At 40.6% G+C, this 23935-nt stretch overlaps 1 protein-coding gene across 10 annotated transcripts in view; it reads left to right on the forward strand.

The window, feature by feature from the left end:
* COL4A4 (collagen type IV alpha 4 chain) overlaps positions 1-23935 on the forward strand; it is a 167783-nt gene that overhangs the window by 69272 nt on the left and 74576 nt on the right. For all 10 annotated transcript variants that reach the window (XM_065930429.1, XM_065930426.1, XM_065930424.1 and 7 more), the window contains exons 20-29: positions 1860-2024; positions 6821-6914; positions 8041-8200; positions 13519-13591; positions 14768-14874; positions 16018-16201; positions 17803-17871; positions 20091-20198; positions 20688-20906; positions 22804-22965. In XM_065930429.1, coding sequence (XP_065786501.1) covers positions 1860-2024; positions 6821-6914; positions 8041-8200; positions 13519-13591; positions 14768-14874; positions 16018-16201; positions 17803-17871; positions 20091-20198; positions 20688-20906; positions 22804-22965 — 1341 coding nt within the window. The remainder of the gene's footprint in view (positions 1-1859; positions 2025-6820; positions 6915-8040; positions 8201-13518; positions 13592-14767; positions 14875-16017; positions 16202-17802; positions 17872-20090; positions 20199-20687; positions 20907-22803; positions 22966-23935) is intronic.

The raw sequence follows: 23935 nt of genomic DNA on the forward strand, positions 1-23935 counted from the left end.
CCTCAGTCCATGGGATTCTCCAGGCAAGAATACTGGAGTGGGTTGCTAGTCAGAGGCCAGGTTCAAATCTAGCATCTCTATGCTTTCCACCAACCTACATGGTTATAGCATTTTACCTCTACATAGATAATTATATGAGTCCAATTTTTTGGCTATGTTAAGAAAGTATGCTCCCCATTTAATTTGAGATTAAAAGATTAGAAGACTATCTCCATATAAGCATATTATAAGCATTCCCAAATGTCACATTTTAGTATCTAAAAGGCAACACCAATTTTCTCATTAAATTCTCCTAGTCAATGATAATTATAAAAACACAAATGCTTAAAATTACATGCTAAATAACTATCTGAGGGCTACCCTAAGAGTTCAGATGGAAGAGCATCCACTTGCAATGCAGGAGACCTGGGTTCGATCCCTGGGTCAGGAAGATCCCCTGGAGAAGGAAATGGCAACCCACCCCAGTATTCTTGCCTGGAGAATCCCATGGACAGAGGAGGTTGGCGGACTACAGTCTGTGGGGTCGCAAAGTGTCAGACCCGACTGAGCGACTAACACACATACACACAGACACCTAATCTGCAGGATTTAATGCATTACCTCATTTATTTTCTCCTTATTTAAAAATTTTGTTGAAGTATAGTTGCTGTACAATATTATAAGTTATAGGTGTACAGTATCAGTCAGTCAGTTCAGTCACTCATTCGTGACTGTAGCCCTCCCTGTCTATCACCAACTCCCGAAGTTTACTCAAACTCATGTCCATTGAGTTGGTGATGCCATCCAGTCATCTCATCCTCTGTCATCCCCTTCTCTTCTCATCTCCAATCTTCCCCAGCATCAGGGTCTTTTCCAATGAGTCAGTTCTTTGCACCAGGTGGCCAAAGTACTGGAGTTTCAGCTTCAGCATGAATCCTTCCAATGAATATTCAGGACTGATCTCCTTTAGGATGGACTGGTTGGATCTCCTTGCAGTCCAAGGGATTCTCAAGAGTCTTCTCCAACACCGCAGTCCAAAAGCATCAACTCTTCAGTGCTTAGCTTTCTTTATAGTCCAACTCTCACGTCCATACATGACTACTGGAAAAACCATAGCTTTGACTAGATGGACCTTTGTTGGCAAAGTAATGTCTCTGCTTTTTAATATGCTGTCTAGGTTGGTTATAACTTTTCTTCCAAGGAGCGAGTATAGTGCTTCACAGTTTTAAAGATTATGCTCCAGTGTTAGTTATTATAAAATATTGGCTATGTTCCCCATTTTGTACAATATATCCTTGTAGCCTATTTTATACATAATAGTTTGTTGCTCCCTACCCAGTATTGCCCCTCCCTCCTCTCCTCTCCCCACCACTAACTACTAATTTGTTTTCTATACCTTTGAATCTGCTTCCCTTTTGTTATATTCACTAGTTTGCTGTATTCTTTAGATCCCATGTATAGGTGATATCATATAGTATTTGTCTTTCTGTGAGCTCATATTTTAATTCCCTGAATGTACTGATATGTTTGTTCAGGTTAGGTTCTATCAAATTATCAAGGTGGAAAGATTTTTAAAGTAAATTTAATTAAATAATATATATTTCTTTTCCAATAATTCCAAAGAATGGACAAAATAGAAAACTTGATTCCCCAAATCTTTCTTATTACCACATGTGTTCTTGTTTCACAGGAGTTGAGGCATTTTGATGGCTGGTATAGTCAGTTATTTTTGAACTACAATTTTTTTTCCTTAAAAAAAAATCCCACAGCCTGAGAAAGATGTACTGATTTTTATTTCTTCCACAGAAAAAATTTTTGAGAGTATTACTGTGAGATTATCTGAGAGTATGTGTGGTTTTCATTGTTGATTTCTCTTGGAGGCATGACAGGACCTCCTGGGCCACGAGGGTTTCCTGGTCACCCAGGATTTCCAGGGGCAGCTGGTGTTCCTGGAAGAGCTGATTCTGCCCCAGGAAAACCAGGCAACCAGGGACCACCTGGGCTGCCTGGAGTGCCAGGACTGCCAGGACCTCCAGGATCAGATGGTAAAGTGCTCTTCATTCACATTTCATAACATTTATGTTGCATTTGGTATTTGCAGTATCATCCAGAAAATGTAACTTTCCAAAATTTTAAAAAGTTGTCTAATATTTCATAAGCCAAGTTAGTGTTATTAATAATACAAAAACGTAAACTGATGTTGACCTACCACATCAATTAAAGTATGTGAAAATGTTTGGTTGAGAATTTAAGTGTGATGATAGAATTTTGTAAATTAACACAGTTTTTATTTTTTGAATATAGTTTTTATTTTTATGAGTCATATGCAGACCAGATTTAAGAGTCAAACAGCTCTAAAAGCCTTTTGTGAAAAATAACCATCCCAGGCAACCCCTTCTCCTATTCTGTCCACCCTAGGGGCAATTATTTCCATGCAGTTAGCTGAATCTTCTTTTATTTGTCTTTTATGACCATTTAGCAAACATGTGTCCCTATTTCTTAATTTTCCAGTTTAAGCATTATCATTTGACTTTCCTGTCTGCAGATGAATGTCGCTCTTTCCTTGCCACACATGCGTGTTTTCTATTTCTACAACCTATCAATACAGTTATCATCATTATTTTAGTTAAATATTCAGTGTTTATATTGAAGGATTATATAAATGTTATTCACTGGTTTAGTCATATAATAATATATATTGCTTTGTGCTTTCCCAGCATGGCATTTAGTTAATAATTGTCTTACATTCTTTTTGTATGTTTGCTTGGTTTTCAATGTACTTATTGCTAATTCGACCTCAAATCATCTAGAATTGTATAAATCTCTTAATCATGCATTCTAACTAATTACCAGTTTTATCTCTGAATAAGTCTCTTCTGGAGCTTTATGACTGTTCAAGTTAGGTCAGGTTACAATTTCAAAAGCTGATACTAAGATCCTGCCTTGAGATCTTCCTTCATCGTTATCCTAGGAATTGTGTCTCTACCTCTCTGTCTGTCTCTGCCTCTCTTTCTTTGGGTTCCTTTTTCCCCACAACTCACATATTTCTTCGGTCGCTTTTGGTTTAGTTCAATCGCTCAGTCATATTTGACTCTTTGCGATCCCATGGACTGCAGCACACCAGGCTTGCCTGTCTATCACCAGCTCCCAGAGCTTGCTCAAACTCATGTCCATTGAGTCGGTGATGCCATCCAACCATCTCATCCTTTGTCCTGCCTTCAATTTTTCCCAACATCAGGGTCTTCTCCAGTGAGTCAGTTCTTCACATCAGGTGGCCAATGTATTGGAGCTTCAGGTTCAGCATCAATCCTTCCAATGAATATTCAGGACTGATTTCCTTTATGATTGTCTGGTTTGATTCCTTACAGTCCAAGGGACCCTCAAGAGTCTTCTCTAACACCACAGTTCAAAAGCATCAATTCTTCAGCGCTCAGCTTACTTTATAGTCCGGCTCTCACATCCATAGATGACTACTGGAAAAACCATAGCTTTGACTAGAAGGATTTTTGTGGGCAAAGTAATGTCTCTGCTTTTGAATATGCTGTCTAGGTTAGTCACAGTTTTTCTTCCAAGGAGTAAGTGTCTTTTAATTTCATGGCTGCAGTCACCATCTGTAGTGATTTTGCAGCCCAAGAAAATAAAGTATGTCATGGTTTCCATTGTTTCCGCACCTATTTGCCGTGAAGTGATGGGACCAGATGCCATGATCTTCATTTTCTGAATGTTGAATTTTAAATCAGTATTTTCACTCTCCTCTTTCACCTTCATCAAGAGGCTCTTGATTTTTTTCACTTTCAAGCACAAGGGTGATATCATCTGCATATCTGAGGTTATTGATATTTCTCCCAGCAGTCTTGATTCCAGCTTGTGCTTCATCCAGCCTGACATTTCTCATGATGTACTCTGCCTATAATTTAAAAAAGCAGGGTGACAGTATACAGCCTTGACATACTCCTTTTCCAATTTGGAGCCAGTCCATTGTTCCATGTCCAGTTCTAACTGTTGTTTCTTGACCTGCATACAGATTTCTCAGGAGGCAGGTAAGGTAGTCTGGTAATTCCCATCTCTTTCAGAATTTTCACAGTTTGCTGTTAGCCACGCAGTCAAAGGCTTTGGTGTAGTCAATAAAGCAGAAGTAGATGTTTCTCTGGAACTCTCTTGCTTTTTTGATGATACAACAGATATTGGCAATTTGATCTCTTGTTCTTCTGCCTTTTTTAAAACCAGCTTGAACATCTGGAAGTGCTCAGTTCATGTACTGTTGAAGCCTCACTTGGAGAATTTTGAGCAGTAGTTTGCTAGCATGTGAGATAAGTGCAATCGTGTGGTAGTCTGAGCATTCTTTGGCATTGCCTTTCTTTGGGATTGGAATGAAAACTGACCTTTTCCAGTCCTGTGGCCACTGCTGAGTTTTCCAAATTTGCTGGCATATTGAGTGCAACACTTTCACAGCATTGTCTTTTGGGATTTTAATAGCTCAACTGGAATTCCATCAGCTCCACTAACTTTGTTCGTAGTGATGCTTCCTAAGGCCCACTTGACTTTGCTCTCTCTAGGGTGTCTGGTTCTAGGTGTGTGACCACACCATCTTGGTTATTTGGGTCATTAAGATCTTTTTTGTATAGTTCTTCTGTGTATTTTTTTTTCATTTATTTTTATTAGTTGGAGGCTAATTACTTCACAACATTGCAGTGGGTTTTATCATACATTGACATGAATCAGCCATGGAGTAACATGTGTTCCCCATCCTGATCCCCCTTCCCACCTCCTCTTCTGTGTATTTTTGCCACCTCCTCTTAATATCTTCTGCTTCTGTTAGGTTCATACCATTTCTATCCTATATGGTGCCCATCTTTGCATAAAAGTTTCCCTTGTATCTCTGATTTTCTTGAAGAGATCTCTAGTCTTTCCCATTCTTTTGTTTTCCTCTATTTCTTTGCATTGATCACTGAGGAAGGGGAGATAAACTCCCCTTGCTATTCTTTGGAATCCTGCATTCAATTAGATGTATCTTTTCTTTTCTCCTTCGCCTTTCACAACTCTTCTTTTCTCAGCTATTTGTAAAGCCTGTTCAGACAACTGTTTTGAATTTTTGGATTTCTTTTTCTTGGGGATGGTTTTGATCACAGCCTCTTGTACAATGTTACGAACCTCCATCCATAGTTCTTCAGGCACTCTGTCTATCAGATCTAATCCCTTGAATCTATTTGTCACCTCCACAGTATAATTGTAAGGAATTTGATTTAGGTCATACTTGAATGGTCTAGTGGTTTTCCCTTCTTTCTTCAGCCTTGTTTGTTGGTTTACTCTCTCATTATGCTTTGTGAGAAAGTGTATAGATTTGGGATATTTGAAATACCTTTATTCTACTGTGAAATTTGATTGATAGCTTGGTTGAATATAAAATTCTAGATTGCAATCATTTTTCCTTCAGGTTTTTGAAGGCATTTTCCTTTCTTTCTTGTTTTTTTTTAGTGTTGTTACTAAGAAGTTCAATAATCTTTAGATATTTGATCCTTTGTTTAAAGTCTCTTTTTTCTCTGAAAGCTTCTAGGAATTTTTCTTTGTATTCAATGTCCTTAAATTTCACAGTGATTTACCTCAGTGCGGGTAAATTTGCAGGCACTCAGAGCAGTTTCAGTTGAACACATATCCCTCATTTCTGGAAAAATGTCTTGAAGTAATTTTTTGAAAATATTCTGTGCTTTTTCCCTCTGCTTTCTATTTCTGGACTCAATACATTTGCCTGTTTCAGAATCAATCCTATACATCTCTTTTTCAAATCTTCACCTATTATCTTCATCTTTTTATTTTTCCTGACACTTTCTGGTAGACTTCCTCAACTCCATATTCCAACTCTGCTTCTGGATTTTTAAATTTCTGCTTTTATAACCATTTTTTTAAAAATTTCTGAGAATTTTGTTGTTGGTGTTGTTTTCTCTTAAATGTGTCTTTTTGCAGCAGCTTGTTCGTGTCTCAGGGATGAAATGCCTTCCTTTGTCTGCTTTTTAAACTATATAGTTATTTTTTAAAGACTTTTTCTTACTGTATTGTCTGTTTTCTCTTATTTGAGGGAGTTTGTTTTTTCCTGCTGCAATTTTCAAAAAAGAGTTCTTAACTATTTAGCTGTTTCTTTGAGCAGTCATCCTGTGTGGGGCCTCACTGTCATTCTGCTTCAGAGGTACCAATTCCTGAACTTTAGGAGAGATTTTTCAGTCAGCTGTGTTCTTTTTCTGCTTCCCCCACAACCTTCTTGGAGTTCAGCTTTTTAAAATCTGCTAAATCTTTTTACTTTTTTTTTTTTGCTGTTGTTTCCTTTCTCTTGTTTCTTTGTCTTAAAGAATTCTGTCTTTTTATAATATTCTTTTACGGTGTCTGTTTGGAGAGAACAAGGAACTTACTGTTTGTACTTTAGCTGTCATCTTTGATCAGATATCTCTGAATTTTTGCTTTTACAAACTCTGCTTTTTGCTTTCTTTATTAGGTAATTATTGATAATTGAATGGGAAAAAATGATCTGTGCCATACACTGATTCTTTATTTGTTTTATTTTGGTATATTTGTTTGGTTTTTTATTCCCTACCTTACCCTACAACCCACTAAATTAGGGCTGAGATTAGGCGTGGTTTTAATCAATGGTTATGGTACCAGAAGCTTGCTGTGACAACTGTATGGTCTATTTGTGTACACATTCTTATATCAGAGAGAAAGAATCTTAAGAAAGGAGTGGAAGAAAGAATGGGGTTAAGGGGATGATTGAAGTGTGAGAGATACTTGTTCAGTAATAGATATTCGCAAAAATTGTGTAATTCTCTCTGCACTCCCCTATCCCACTGTGAAGTTGTATATTGTACTCTTGGGCAACCTGGACCCCAAGGAATAAAAGGCAAGGTGGGTCCTCCAGGAAGACGAGGCTCCAAAGGAGAAAAAGGCAAGTATCCCTCCAAGTAGAATTTCTAGAAAAAAACAGCCTGTGGAGGGTTGGGAGGCATTATATGACATGCACAGTGTGGCCTTTCATTTAGGTTTTTTACTCCCTTTAGTTACCCCTGTGAGTACCTAACTCACTGTGTGCTTCTGACGTGATTGCTGCTAAGTCGCTTCAGTCGTGTCCGACTCTGTGCGACTCCATAGACGGCAGCCCACCAGGCTCCCCCGTCCCTGGGATTCTCCAGGCAAGAGTACTGGAGTGGGTTGCCATTGCATTCTCCGTGACGTGGTTAGACCTTGCCAAAAAGTCAAATCCATATTTTAGAGTATAAAGGAGACACTTATCTGCCATGAGATTTGTCTCAAAGCGGCGACTCTTTTCCATGAAATCATCTCAATTCCTTGAAAAAAAGCAGAGGTAGGACAGTTTTGATCTTCAATTTCAGTTTCTCTCTGTGGGTCCCATCTTTCCTAGATTCACCAAATGCCTCTAGCTCTCTGTTTCTACACTTTCACTTGTTTGGTGCATTTTTGACCAACAGAGTCAGACAGATATGAGAGCTGAGCACTTTGATTATCCTAAAGGCATTTTTTCTACCTGATGAGTAGAAAATGCATTTAGTGAATTATCAACTGTGATATGCAGTGCATTCAATAATCCTCTTTACATATTTTATTTGGATTCTTTAAATGTTCAAAGTTTATACTCTAACCAATTTTAGTTGTTTTTTTTTTTCAGCAGGAACCAAATTAAGAGATTTTTTTTTTTAAAGTAGGATCCAAATAAGAGCTATCTAAACTTTTAAAAATAAGAAATTTTCTTATTTTCAAAGTTTCTGCAATAGAATTCAGCATTAGCTTTTCCTCTTGATTTTACCAGGATAAATTTTTTAAGACACAGAACACCCCATTGTCTAGAAACAATATGTCTACCCACATAGCCCATAGCTACCTCCACATCATGCTCTGTACCCCTCCCCCATCACATGTTGTCAGTTGTCTGTGATAAGAATTGTGTGCATCAGACCCTTTTTGTTCTTATTCACACTATTGGTTTTGTATAGTAAGGACTTTATTGGGATTTCATTCAGGAAATATAACAAAGCTGCCTTTTATCCTCTGTCTAGGGAGCTCAGGGCTCTGTGCCTGCCAGCCCGGTCCCATGGGCCCACCAGGCCCTCCAGGGCCTCCTGGGAGGCAAGGAAGTAAAGGAGACTTGGGGTTCCCTGGGTGGCTTGGAGAAAAAGGTTCCCCAGGCCCTCCTGGTGCCGAAGGATCTCCAGGGCCACCGGTGAGTAACTTTCCAGTATTAATCTTTTAACAGAGTTATAATTCAGTTGTACCTCTCTCTAATTTATAGTGTGATATATATGTTTTTAATACATATATTGTATATATTGTAATATGTATATTTTAATATATATAATATGATATATATGTTTTTATGTATTTTTAATTTATTTTTATTGAAGTATAGTTGAATTACAGTTTATGTTTTGAATCTCTTTAAGTATATTAATGGCAAAAAATTGTCTCTGTCCTTTTATTCATCCCTTCATCATTCATTTGTTCAGTCAGTTGTTTATTGTGCACCTACTGTGTTCCAGGTGCTATTCCAGATACAGCAGGGACCAGAACACAATCTCTGCCCTCCTGGGGCCCCTTCTCTGTTGGGAGAATACACACAGTATGACAGATAGACAAGTGAATGTACAGTATGGCAGATGGCAATAAAGTCCATTGCTGTCTAGTGTGGTTTGAGTGGAAAGAGTGAGGGGCAGAGTAGCAGATGAAGTCAAAGAAATGGCTGGAGGTTAGGAGGGGTTGGAGAGCATAGCCTTTTGTAGAAGGGCTGGCTTAGAACTTGTACTCTGAATGTCATTAAGCAGCTGGTGGAGAATCTTTTTTTTTTTTTTGGTGGAGAATCTTAAGGAGGGATAAATCTGACATTGGTTTGAACAATATCACACTGGTAGCTTTGTTAAGGACAGACCAGAGAGGATAAGGGAGGAAGTAGGAAAATTTAGCTGAGCGATTGCTCCAGTAATCCTGGTGAAATATGAAGGTGGACAGGTTTCCATATTAATGTTGGGTGTGGCAGGAGGAGATATGTTTTGACCACAGAGCCTACAGATTGGCTGTGAGACTAGACATGGGATATGAAAAGCAGAGAAGTAAAGGATGGAGCCAAGATGGGAGGACAACGTGAAGAGTAAGCCTGGGGTACGAAAGGATGCAGAGCCACTGGGCACATTATAAGTTCGAGGCACCAATTAGACAAGCAAGTGGAAGTGTTGAGTAGAAGCTGAGATGATTCAAGTGAAGGATCCAGATGAGCGATTGTCCTGGAGCTATAAATATTGGCTCCGTCAGAGTTTACATGATGTTTTGTGCCAGAGGGTGGGTGAGATCTTGCCGTGACTCTTTTGCTGACCATTCCAAGGAACCATTACAAGTGCCGTGGACTGAGGCTGTCCCTTGGAATAAGATCAATGTCCTCCAGGGCACTCCTCTGGAGGCTGGGGACAGCCTTTGTTACAGAGGCTTAATCTTGGGGTGGCCTGTGGCCCAACCATCAGCCCCAGTGCACTCTTTTCCATTTCCCTCAGGAAATCTTGGGAAAATAAGATCCCAGTTTCAGAGCCTTAAGTGAAGGTTTTTGTTTCACTCTTCCCACACCCCACTTGTCACACTAGCAAAGTCAACTCAAGGAGAAGCTACATCCTTCATACACATATGTTGAGTGAATGTGGTTGTAATTACTAAGTATTTTGCATTTTATAGTCTGATTTCTTTAATTCAACAATTTTTCATCATCATTTTTCCGTGTCGTTATTTAATCTTAGTGAAGGTTTTATTGGCTCTAAAGTTGTTCTGCCTTCACACTGAGTTGCTTCTCAGAGCTAGCGTCTTGGCCTGTGAGTTACAGGTTCATCCAGGGTTATCCTGGCAAAAGTTTATGTAATTCAGTTGCTCCAGGGCTTACCTTTTTAATGTTTCTAAATTTTTAATTTATATTGAAGTATAGTTCATTTACAATGTTGTATTTAATTGGCTGTATTTCTGATGTCTTTGTTCCGTGTATGCTTCTGTTCATATGACTTCTCTGTATTAAATTCATCAAATTGGGATCATAGTTAGGGATCAGGTTCACACCATGGGACACAGGAAAGGAAAGGAGGGGGCGAGGGATGGACAAAAGGACCCACAGACAGGGCACTCTCGCTCCTCCGTACATCTCTCTTTTGCTGATCCCTGGCCCCAGCAGCCACAGGTTGGTGTCTAAGTACAAAACAGAAAAGTAGGTTTACGTTCTCTGCCATTTTTTTTCTGTAATTGGACCAAAGCTTTATAGTCATTGCCTTAGCCTGAGAGCACTTCCTAGGATGGGAGTTTCCCACCAGGATGCTCGAGTGCAAGGCATGGGGCTTAGGAGCACGTGGACCAAGCTTCACACCCCAAACCTGACACTGGTGATCTCCGTGGCCTTCCTGGAAAATCTTTATCCCGTCACCTGTCCTCCAGGGTTAGTAGGAATTCAGCTCAGCCATGCGTTGAGAGCTGTCACACACCAGTGAACCGGATGACCAGGGTCACTGTCCCTGAGGAGCTGCAGGACAAACCAAAGGCCACAGGCTGACAAGGGCTAAACCTCGGGCAGTTTTGGTTTCGTCCTCACAGTGTTTCTTTTTGCATTCTTCATATGAGATCTGTGGCTGCCTTTGAGAAACTGGAAGTTCATTAACACAGGCCGATGTGCTCCCGCTGCTGCCACAAGCTAAGAGAGGAGGTTGTGAGAGGAGGTCGTGCCTGTGAGAAGAGGTTGGGTGCCCTAGTCCTCACTCTGCCCTTTTGCCTGCTTCTCAGGAGGGCACGGCCCCCTGATGGGCATCTACAGCTGAAGTCCCTGTTTTGGCTGTGTATAAAATAACTGGTACATGCCTGGCGGAGAGGTCTTCTTTGTTGCTGCTGAGATTTTGTTGTTGTGTTAACACATGTGTTTAGTGCTCTCACTAACACATGTTAGTTAGGTCTTAGGCTAACTCTCCATTCCAAGCCAGCTGGGAACCTCTGCCCTGGAAATTTTTTAGGTTCCACATTTGTTTCACTGGAATCCAAGGCTGTGAAGGCAAGATGGTTTTGTTAACTATAGTGTCTTCTGTGCCCAGAATAATGCCTGGCAACTTGTAGGTTCTCAGTAAATCTCTTTATCAAAATCCAAACACAGTGCTGGTAATGTTTTTTTTCCCCTTACTAGCTCAACTAAGTCACTGATCTGACTCTAATACTTAAAATTCTACACCGGCAGAGCATCAGAACTGTTTGTCCCAAGTCTCTGATGTGTTGGCTAATAAACGTCTCAGACTCCAGGGTGAATTTGATCTTCATGGTGAGAGTGTAGGCCTTCTCTGGTGGCTCAGACAGTAAAGAATCTGCCTGCAATGCAGGAGACCTAGATTCGATTCCTGGGTCGGGAAGATTTCCCGGAGAAGGAAATGGCAACCCACTCCAATATTCTTGCCTGGAGAATCCCATGGACAGAGGAGCCTGATGGTCTACAGTCCATGGGGTTGCAAAGAGTCCATGGGCTCGCAAAAGTAAACTGTTCAGGCTCCCAGGGTGAGTTTGATCTTTAGGGTACTCCGGTCTTATTTATTTAAGCATGCCACTGTCAATCTCTTTCTGGAGAGAAACTGGTTCATGTGCTCTGGGAATAGCTTTCTGTCTTGATAGTTCATGTACTAGAAGGGCATTTTCATTAACCAGCTCTTGGATTGGATGCTGTCTGCCAGACACTTTGGCCAGTCTCATTGTTAACTTAAGACTTTGCATAGACAGTAAAAGTAAGAATTAAGACAACGAACGCTTCACCTATATTCCCACCTTATGATTTCTAAAGCTCTTTTCTTATCTCATTTGGCTGTTTCTACAAAGAAATTTTTCCAGCTCTCCCTTCTGGACATCATTGCATGAAGGATGGTGTCCTAGAATGAGATTTTGGGGCGTATTGAGTGGTGTGTGCAAAGCGATATTTTCTTTACACTAAGTGGCTCCCAACCGTTTGGTCCACTTTGATTTTGATACCTGTTGTGTACATTTTAGGCTGTTTCTTCTCTCACTGTTTGATGCTGCCATTGCACTTATTTCCACTGGTACCTCTACTCCCCTTCATAGTTCACTGCTCCCAAACGAATAGAAACTAGGCAAAGATAATGAAGTCTGCTAGAACACGGTGTTAGGTTGTATGAAGATAAGACAAAGTAGCATCTGTATAAGCAAAGCAAATATTCTATTCAGTCATTTTTACTTCCTTCCAGATTCTTACCTATGTTTCTTGATTATTGAAGTCACTAGATAAGTGACCTTAAGCTATGTACAGTGTGCGTCTATAACTGTACTTACTGTAATGCTTGGCCATTCTAATATACCAAAAGTAGGATAAAAGATTTTTGAGATAGCTTAATATTTGATAATATGTAACACTTACAAAACCATGACCCAAATAGTCCAGTCTCAGAGCAGTGTTGAGATCAAAAGATGATAAACCCATTGGCCAAAATCAGTTGTTTACTTGTCATAAAGTGGAAATACATTGATGACAGAAAGCGTTCTTATTTTGCCTTCTTTTGTTCATCAGTGTTCATCAGTATCACAGTTGTTTTCATCACTTTCATCCCTAACGTCTGCATTCAACTCTAGTGGCAGCTCTTTTTTTTAATTTTTAAATTTTTTGGCCACACCTCCAGCATGTGGGATCTTAGTTCTCTGACCAGGAATCGAACCATCTGCATTGGAAGCACAATCTTAACCACTGGACCACCAGGGATGTCCCTAGTGGCTCAGATGGTGAAGAATTTGCCTGTAATGCTGAAGACCTGGGTTTGATCCTTGGGTTGGTTGGACACTGCTGAGTGACTGACACTTTCACTTTCACCAGGGAGGTCCCTCGAGTGGCAGCTAGTGGTTACCTCCCCTACTTTTCCTCCCAATTCTACACTACAACACCCAAGATAGTCAAGTTTTTTCATTGTAAATTATTTTGTGATGCTTTTCTATTATGACTCCCCAAAAGTTGCACAATCATACAGAGAGGTTCCACAAATCCTTCACCCAGCTTCCCCCAATGATATCTTGTTGTTGTTTAGTTGCTCAGCAGTGTCTGATTCTTTTGTGACCCCATGGACTGCAGCATACCAAGCTCCTGGGTGTTTCACAGGCGAGACCATTAGTGTGGGTTGCCATTTCCTCCTCCAGGGAATCTTCTTGACCCAAGGATTGAACCTCTGTCTCTTGCATTGGCAGGCGGATTCTTTACCACTGAGCGCCAGAGAAGCCCCCAGTGATATCTTATCTGAACAGAGTATATTGCCAAAACCAAGAAACTGACAATGATTTCTATTGACCCCAGCGCAGACTTTATTCAGATCCCACCAGTTTTACATGCAATTCAAGAATCTCGATTTTATAAGGCAGGGAGGAAAGAATGATATCAATGGTGCCAAACTAGAATCTAGAACAGGTGATTTAGAAGGAAAGAGGAGATAGGTTAGGTGTATACAAATAATTTTTGACTCATCACAGTTAAACTGACTTGTTCTTTTCACCAAGGGAAAACCTGGTGCCTCAGGACTACCTGGCAGCAAAGGAGAAAAAGGTGACATGGTTGTATCAAGAGTGAAAGGTGAGCATAATCAATCACTCTGCTCCCTGCTGCCACTTTATGAATGATGTATGAACCATTCTTTCGCATTAATTTTCCCTCTGACCTAAGGTCAATTCTGTAATTCGATTTGAGATTGTAGAGTTTGCTTAAACATATTCCTGCCCTTCAGAGTTGTGTGAATGTTGAACCTAAATCCTCTGTATCTTATCTGAAAACACAAACACTCATTTAGTCACATACTCAAATCCTCTTTGTTGTGAACTGGGTTTGATTAAAACAAGACCTCCTTTGACTTGTCCAGGGTTTATTCACTGCATTGTAGTATCTTGTATTAATCAAGGATGTTTGGGGGGACTTCCCTGGTGGTCCAGTGGTTAAGACTTCACCTCCCAATGCAGGGGATGCCAGTTTGATCCCTGGTTGGAGAACTAAGATCCCACATACTACAGGGCAACTGAGCCTGAACGCTGCAACAAACATGACCCAACAAAGTCCAATAAATATTTTTTTAAAAAGAATGTTTTGGTTGTAAGTGACAGAAACCCAGCTTGAAGTAGTGTTTTTAGAGAAGTAATTTATTGACTTACGTAAGAAAAATTTGAAAGGTTAGATGTATGATTTGCACTGGGACGCCTGCATCGGGAGGCTGTCTCAGCATCTTGTATCTTTCATTGTGCCGTCTGCATTTTCTCCCCATCTGATTTTCTCTGGGCTATGGGTACGTGCCCGCAGGTGGCTCCAAGTTCATAACCAGAGGTGAAAGAGAGCTCTACTTCTTTTTGCTCTAGCTAGGAAAAAATGTCCAGGAAGGACTGGATTAGCCTGGGGCACATACTCGACCATGGACCATTTCCCTATTCACTATAGCCAAGGCATGGGTACCAAGTTTGGCATCACACAAGCTGAGGAAGATGCTGTAGAGATTGGCACCTCCACACACAATCTCTTTGTCAGAATGAGAAAAGAAATGCTTCTCTAATAAGAAAATCAGCAGGTTTGGCCACTGTCAATCTCCCCTCTGATTTTGTGTGATTGTCTGTGCGTGACTTTAGTCAGCTGAGACACTCAGAGGAATCTCTACCTGCCCATGCAGAGTCAAGGTCATTGCCTTTATTTTTTTTTTTCAGTCCTTTGTTTCCTTTCGCCTTTGATCACTGCTGAGAAGGACTTAAATTTTTTGGCCTTTGTTCCCAGGACACAAAGGAGAGAGAGGGCCTGATGGGCCCCCTGGACTTCCAGGACAGCAGGGACAACACGGTCGAGATGGATATGCTGGAGAAAAGGGGGATACAGGGCCGCCTGTATGTATAATTCTCCTGCTGTAGAGTTTCACTCATACGGTCACAAAGCATCCCAGTTTAAAAAGCTAAACTCAGTATAGTGTCAGCGTGCTATAAATCAGAGTCGCCTTTGATTCACTGCCACAAAATGATGGTTGTTATAAAGATATGGCATATTGCAGATGGTCTAAAATCCTGAGTGGTGGTTCATCACGGCAAGATGTTCTGTCTCTAGTCTTTGTATTATTTTCACGGTGTTTATTTCCTTCTGGGGTCCTTGTCTCTGTGAAGCCCCCACTGGTTTCAGGACTGTTCAGTTGACTCTGTAGGGTGGAGGATACACACAGGTCTTGAAAATTACCTTCAGTCCTGGTCCCTGATGGAGGAGCAGGTGAGGCAAAGTGGCAAACCAGAAAGGAGGAACTAGTGCAGATCTACTGGATAGACATATTGGCTGATGCAGGGTCCAGCGAATAAATGACATTTCTGCATTTTTCAAACATGTTTTGGATGGAGAGCATATGTAGCTAATGAAATTCATAAGAAAAGACTATAAGACGTAATGTAGGGAACATGGGTTCAATCCCTTGTCAGGGAACTAAGATCCCACATGCCTCCGGCCAAAAAACCAAAACAGGAAACAGAAGCAATGTTGTAACCAATTCAATAAAGACATTAAAGATGGCCCACATCAAAAAATCTTTAAAAATAAAAAATGTAACACACATAACTTTCTGTATTTGAGGCATAACACACACACCTGAAGAACGTATACTGTATATGTCTGTAAAAAATCTAGATTAAACATTTTATTTTATTTTATTTTATTTTTTTTTATTAGTTGGAGGCTAATTACTTCACAACATTTCAGTGGGTTTTGTCATACATTGACATGAATCAGCCATGGAGTTACATGTATTCCCCATCCTGATCCCCCCTCCCACCTCCTTCTCCACCCGATTCCTCTGGGTCTTCCCAGTGCACCAGGCCCGAGCACTTGTCTCATGCATCCTAGGTTAAACATTTTAAATCACACTTGCTATTAAATAACTTCTGGAATACTGGCTTTCTGCATGCGTTTCTGTAGCCTACGATGACAATGATAGCTTTGTGTTCATGGCCTTTCAAAGATTGATGATTGACTTGTGATGCAAATATTCCCAGGGTGATCACGAAGATGCAGCCCCAGGTGATAAAGGGCCTCCTGGACCGCCGGGCCCCCCTGGCAGAGCAGGACCTAGGGGGCCCCCAGGCCTGGGATTTCCTGGCCCTCCAGGAGAGAGAGGGCAACCAGGAGCTCCAGGCTACCCAGGCAACAGGGGTCCTGATGGTCGGAAGGGTCAGAAAGGTAACTTTGAATGTTCTTGTGGCAGAATGTCAGGTGAAATTACGGAAACTAAAGTGAGCCTCTCTTATGAGCAGAGATATTACAGCTGTGGCAGAACCTCTAAAATAAAATTCCTACAAGTTGCTGTTCAAACCTTGAATGTTGTCAACAAATAAAAGCATTGCAGCATAATCAATATTTAAAACAAGTCTTTAAAATGCTCAGCTGTCTTTGCTGTTTCACTGGTTTGGCAAATTGCCTTTCATTCATTTCTCCATATCACTGTGGACAGTCTGACTCTTAAAATTACATATGTGTATATATTAAAAATCTCTCTTTTTTACAGTGTTTCAAGATAATTTGTTGTATTTTAGTTAAAAAACACCAACATTTCATTTTAAAATACAGCATTGCACATGAAAATCCATTTGTAAGCATTCTAGGGAGAAAAAAAGTGGTCTTTTAAATATATTTGACAGTTATTTGAATTCCAAACAATAAAGTGCTTTGTAGTTTTATAGCTGAAAACTTAAAAACTTGGAAAAAGATTTATTTAAGATTTTTTAATATGTACATGTAACTTGGGTTACATAGTTAATTGTGGGATTTTATAATATATCTTTGGTTTTTGTTTTGACGACATAGAAAGACAAATAACTCAAAATTTGATATGGATTAAGATTATGGTTTGTGACCATCAAAATCATCTAGCATGATTTTTATTCATGTGGTTCATTTTTTATTTGACAGCATTTAGTGTAATACATTAGGAGATGTAATTTCTGTTAAAAGGGGAACATTGCGTTTTAAAGGAGACGAGAACTCAGAGGCACAACTTTGAAGGTTTTTTTTCACTAAATAAAATGAGGGATGACAAAAACCACATTGTAGAGTCATTAGGAAAACAAGAGAGAGAGAATATATTTGAAACGTGGCAGGCCCTCAATAAATGGCATTTTTTTTTATTAATCTCTCTCCCAGTCTCTTTTTCTTGGGGCACAATTCCCCTACATCCAGAACCAAATCTTGGAATCTTAGTGTTGGATGCTTACTACTGTTTCATGATTTATCAGAGCTTCTGACTCCACTGTATTAGGCATCCATGGACCTATAAATTTATTATTTTCTATAGATTATTAATTAAAATATTTCTAAGAATCAACATTTTCCTTATTCCCCTTCTGTTTATTACTGTTCTGACAGTTGAGGTTCAGATTTCAGGTTAGATCCTCTGGAAATTAAAAATAAAAGTAATTCAAGTGACATTATGAAGAGTTGACTCATTGGAAAAGACCCTGATGCTGGGAGGGATTGGGGGCAGGAGGAGAAGGGGATGACAGAGGATGAGATGCTTGAATGGCATCACCGAATTGATAGACATGAGTTTGAGTAAACTCCGGGAGTTGGTGATGGACAGGGAGGCCTGGCGTGCTGTGATTCATGGGGTCGCAAAGAGTCGGACACGACTGAGCAACTGAACTGAACTAATGATGGCCAAGAGTCTTTTTCTTTTGAATTTCACATTTTCTATATGAAAAAGCATTTTGATTAAGCTGTTAATGAGACTTGCATAGATCTAGCAATTATATGAATGTCACTTTTTTTTTTCTTTTTCATTCCAGGTGACACAATTCCTTGTAACGTAACATACCCTGGGAGGCCAGGCCCTCCAGGTTTTGATGGTCCTCCAGGTAAGATCAAGGAGAAATTCCTGACATACACATTCTCAAAGTAAAAGAACCTGCAAGACAGATAAACCAATAGCAAATCCTCAGGGAGTTCTTCAGGCTATTTCTACCCTGATTGTAAAGTTTTGAGAGACTCGGGGGAAACAGGATTTATAGGCATTACCCCTAAGTCCCCAGTCTACCGAACACACTCTGAATAATATTTCTGTGCAGCAAAATTTACCTTGATTTGATCACGTGTCACCAAAACTGACTGCCCTTTTAACACAAAAACTGAACATTTTAAAACTTTATCTTTTCTTTACCTCTTCCCCCAATAGTGAAAAAGTTGCTTACTAATTTTAAGTTTTACTCTATTCTGCTGTCCAAAAGACCCAGATTTCTGACTAGAGACATCCTGAAAAATGCCCACACATCTACACCCCTGACTACACTTTTATACAATCATGTCACTTGATTCAATCACTTATTTATAGCTGAATTTAACCCAAAATTTATATAAGGGATTGTTTTTCCTAGTTCTTTTTTACTGAGTGGGCCAGAAATTTCATAACATCGTACAGAAAAACCTGAACAAACTTTTTGGCCAACCCAATATTCATTCAGAGTTCACTTAAATTGATTCATTAAGTACTAGCATGGCCACTAGAGGTCACCTTTTTGTTCTATGTCACTACAGAAATTGTTTAAAGGTTGAATGATGAATGACCTTCTATTGCCCTCTTTAACCACTAGCTTTCATCCCAATATGTTGTGTAACAACCTCCAAGTTGCAGTGGGCTTAATAAATCATATTTATTTTCTCTTGTATGGGTCTGTAGTTGGTTGACCTTAGATGATCTCTGTTGACTTGGTCCCTGGCTCCAGGTCAGGTTAGATCTGCAACACGTACCTCTGTGGTGCCAGGGTATGCCCTGCTCCTGTGGCTCCTGTAAAAGGGTGGCGTCCAGCTTCACCGGCACTCCTCACACCTCTCATTGCTTCATGGTGTTAGTGAGGATCATTTTGGCCAAAGCAAGTCACATGACCAAGCCCCAGATCAAAGTGTGGGACATACAGGCCACCCACCACAAGACGGTAGCTTGTGGAGGTGTAATTTTGTGTCTATGGAGTGAAGAACTGTTGGTGGATTCACTGAATGCTCATTTTCACATAGAATGGTACTGTCATGGACAGATGTGTTTGGCACTCAGTTGTATCTGACTCTTTGTGATCCCATGAACTGTAGCCTGCCAGGCTCCTCTGTCCATGGGATTCTCCAGGCAAGAATACTGGAGTGGGTAGCCTTTCTTTCTCCAGGGGATCATCCTGACCTGGGGATCAAACCTGGGTCTCCCACATTGCAGGCAGATTCTTTACCTTCTGAGCCACCAGGGAACCCCTATGGATGGGTAAAAAAATGTGTGTGATTACTTTCAGCAGCTTCAGCCTCAAGGGAAGTGAACACTCAGTTTCAGTTAGCAGTTGTTAACTCCTTTGAAATCCATAATTTATAAGTTATTTTAGCTGAGATAGCTCCTAGCAAGAAATCACAGAAAGTTTAAAAAAACTCAATTCCTTTTGCAGGTAGTTTTTGCCTGTACTTCATATAAGGGCAAATGTAGTAAATGCAGGGAAATAGATTTGGTCTTTATTCTGGTGTTTTCTCATCAAGCTACACACTGGCCACCACCTCTGTCCTCTTAGAAGGAAGGTTGTACTCGTGTATTTGTGTTTGAGACTCAGCGCAGGAAAGTACCAAAAGGTTCGTCTGAATGGTGGTGTAAATTCTTTACTGTATGGCTTCTGAGAAAGTAACTTAATACACATCTCTGTGAAATACTTGTTTGGAGCACATGACATAAAATGATTATGTAAATATGGCTAGGGCTTCCCTGGTGGCCCAGCGGTAATCAATCTGCCTGCAATGCAGGAGACACAGGAGATGTGGGTTCGATTCCTGGGTCGGGAAGATCCCCTGGAGGAGGGCATGGTAACCCACTCCAGTGTTCTTGCTGGGAAAATCCCATAGAGAGAGGAGCCTGGGGGCTACAGTCCACAGGGTCACAGAGTCAGACTCAACTGAGCAACTGATCAGGCACACGCAGGCAACACTTTTACTTCCATAAAGTGAAAATATCCTAAAAAAGATTTAACATAGTTTTGGATTTTTTTTAAGTCATCTTATTTTGTTCTCATTTGCTTTGTGTTTTATCGAGTCTGTGTTTGTTGTTATTGTTTAGGTCCAAAGGGACTTCCAGGTCATCGGGGTGCTCCTGGGCTGAGGTGTTTGGATGGGCAAAAGGGTCAACGTGGCAAACCAGGAATCTCAGAAAGACCTGGTCCACCTGGTAAATAAGAGCTTTTCATTTAGAAATGTCTGGATACCTCTAAACTGGATGATCACAGTCAGCAAATGGCCCAGGGATCCCTACGTGAGTGGGGGATGGGTTGTTGTTTTGTTTTTTTTTTGATACATTAAGCACTTAGCTATGTTTTGATAACTTCTGGGTTATACTTTTGTAACTTTTCAGGGCCCCTTAAGCCTGGAGCATGAGTTATAGGCTATTCATTGGTCTATGTTGTTAGAAACTGCTCAGTCTAGACAGTTTGCCAGTAAATGAAAGCAATATGGAAACATCATTGGCTTATAGGAAACACAGTTACAATTTTTCAAAAACAACAAAAAACCCCCAATATTGCCTATTAAGTTACCCTTTAATTTTAGTAAGTACCCCTGTATTTTAAAATAATGTGTTTTTAATTGAAGTAGTATGCTTACACATGTGTTGGTTTTATGTTTGTACGTGTAAAAAGTTAAACACTTTTCTGTTGGATAGGTTTCCGTGGTGATACAGGAGAACCAGGTTTGGGAGGTGAAAAGGGGTCCTCCCCTGTTGGGCCCCCAGGCGCTCCAGGTTCACCTGGAGTGAACGGTCAGAAAGGACCCCCAGGAGATCCTGCTATCGGCTACCCAGGACTCCCGGGAAAGAGTGGTCTTCCAGGAGCACCAGGGCCCAAAGGACTCCGAGGCGATGTCGGGCGTCCAGGGACCACAGGTATGAAGGCTGCACTGTCCCCTCGGTCCATAAAGCTAAGTCCCTGAACAGGTCCCTGAGGAATGTCTAGATTTGTCTCGCCTTAAAAATCTAGAATGTTAAATGTTCACTCGAGCATCTTCCCTCATCTATGGGCAGTGGCTACGTTTCTAATAACCTGCATACCCAGAGTTGCCTCTGCATTTTATTGGTTGTTTTACTGTGGCTCAGTCAGTTCAATCTGATCCAGTGGCTACCAGATGTCCTCCTGCTTTGGACTCAGGACAGTATGTGAGTGCTGAGGAGTAGGAACCCTGTGACCCTCCCACTGCTCTTGCCCAACTGAGAGAGGGCAGAACAGGATGCCAGCAGATGCTGTATTAGGTGGACAGGTGACAGGCTGGAGGGACTTTCATTCCAGAGATGGCCCCTGGCACTGATTCCCATTCTTTTCTGAAATCACTTTGGATTCTTCAGGATCCCCAGCAGAGGCTTTCAGATTTTACTGTACTTAAAAATATCCCAGGGTGGGGGTCATTTACATCATTATCTTCTGGGCCCCAGTCTCAGAAATTGTGATTCATTGCATCAGAATTTCATGGAACCCAGCAGTCTGAACTTTAGCCCCTGAAGCCTGGTGACCAAAAGTGGACCACAGATCAGACTTTCACACACACCCTTCTAGTTCTTTTCTTACAACGGACGGGCCTGTATTTAATAGGTATCCAGGATAGTACTATATAACAGTGCAGGGAAGACAGGGGGCCGGTGAATAATCCACATTTTTTGTCCTCAGGGAGCTTATTCAATAGTTTATATATAAACCAGAAACATTCATAAGCAGAGACCCATTTAATTGGAACAGAACAAGATAATACATTATGTGAGTCAATGAAAATAATTTTGACTCAGTAATCCCACCATCTCACTTTTGAGATGTATTTAAGGCATGTGTTCAACAGAATGTGAAAGTTAATATGAAAATACTGTTATAGTATTATCCACAATAGGGGAACAATTGAAAACAGTAAAGTAATATATATACATGCTCACAAAGGAATACTACTCAGCTGTAACAATTAATGTAAAGAATCTGCTTGCCAAGCAGGAGATGCAGGAGACATGGGTTTGATTCCTGAGTTGGGAAAATCCCTTGGAGAAGGAAGTGGCAACCCACTCCAGTGTTCTTGCCTGGAGAATCCCAGAGACAGAGGGACCTTGCAGGCTACAGTCTGTGCGGTTGCAAAAGAGTCGGACACGACTTAGCAACTGAACAGCATTAACAATTAAAACTATATCTGTAAAGATTACAATAAAATGGAAAATATTTGCATATTAACTTGCAATGTAAAGTAATCCAACAACTGAAAGTGCTCTGTGATTACTATTTAAAAAATGCAAACACATGAACCAAAATACAATGAAAACATGAAACAATAAAATAGATTTTTAGGTTAGAGTACAGAATTATGGAAGACTTTTTACCCCTCCTGAAAATTATGGTATTGTCTTCTCAATATATAAAAATTTGAGAGTTCTAGTGATGAAATCACTTACAAAATGCCAATTCAGACAATGTACACAGGGTGTATAAGCAGTGTGGAGATTTGGTGTAAGGGCCGCTGCAATGTTAGAGATTAATTAAAATCAGGAAGAGCTACATTTTAAAAAAAGTTTGCATAAGCAACTTCTGTATTGTCTGCATAACCTTACCAAGTAATTCTCATAGACAGGCATAGTTTTGGGCATACTTGGAGCTCACTATAATCTATGACAAGAAAATGCATTCAGAGGCGTAACTCATTGGAGCCCTGAGTCAGGATCAAAATGTTTACCTCCAATACTGATCCACACCAACACCATCGTAGGCCATCTGTGTGGTTTATGTCCTGAGTATCACAATGAACTGTCATTTCAGGGCCAGCTGGCATGCCCGGATTTCCAGGTCTCCAAGGTCCCAAAGGCCGAGAGGGAAATGCTGGGTTTCCAGGGATCCCAGGCCCCCCTGGTCACTCCTGTGAAAGAGGTGCTCCAGGGATCCCAGGGCAACCGGGGCTCCCCGGGGCTCCAGGCAGTCCAGGTAAGCATTGGCAGGTGTCAAGAACTGCGACAGGTATGGGATGTACCTACTTACAGAGGAATAACCTCACTTGTTCTTTTGTGGGTGCTGACAGGAGCAAGACTTTCGGGTCAAGGACATTATTATTCACAGCACAGCAAGTAGCATGAGCTTCTTGTTGGTGACATTCCCCCATGTCACCCAAGTCTCTCAGGTGTGATCTAAGATGGCTAGTGGATGTTGCATACATGATGGGTTGCAGTTTCTGAGCCTGGGTTACTATGGCTGTATAGTAACACATTACTGATTGGAGATATATTAATACATTTTTAGAGAGTGATTACAGTTAACATCACCATGTGAAGTTGTTAGAGCTTAAAATGATCAAGAGTTCATTATACAATTTATTGTCATTATCATTCACATTATCCTGTTAGGTTTTTGTTCTAACCTAGTGTATTTTATAAACCAAAGTTTATTACCATAAAATTTTAAAAATTAATGCATTGCAAAAATTTTGACTGAAGAAGAATTTTTTGGTGAATTTTATACAGATACTTTATCTGATTGTCCATGTTACATATATAGTAGTTTCTCAGAAGATGATAGTTCTTCAGAATATAGTTCTGATTCAGACAATATGAATATTAGGCCAACAAAAAGACAAAAAACTTTAGTGATTGATTCTGACATGGCAAGTGAAACTAAAACTCATGGTACCAATACATGGTACATGGCATTACAGGTGTGTCAGATGTAACTGGGGCTTCTCCAATGGTTCAGCAGGTAAAGAGTCCACCTGCAAGGTAGGAGACACAGGAGACATGCGGGTTTGATTCCTGGGTCTCCCCTGGGGGAGGGCATGGCAACCCACTCCAGCATTCAAATCCCATGGACTGAGGAGCCTGGTGGGCTAGAGTCCATGGGGTCGAAGAGTTGGACATGACTGAGTGACTAAGCATACATGGAATGAAATAGCCAGCAAAGTGTT

Source organism: Muntiacus reevesi, chromosome 3 (assembly GCF_963930625.1).
Source record: "Muntiacus reevesi chromosome 3, mMunRee1.1, whole genome shotgun sequence".
NCBI lineage: Eukaryota > Metazoa > Chordata > Mammalia > Artiodactyla > Cervidae > Muntiacus > Muntiacus reevesi.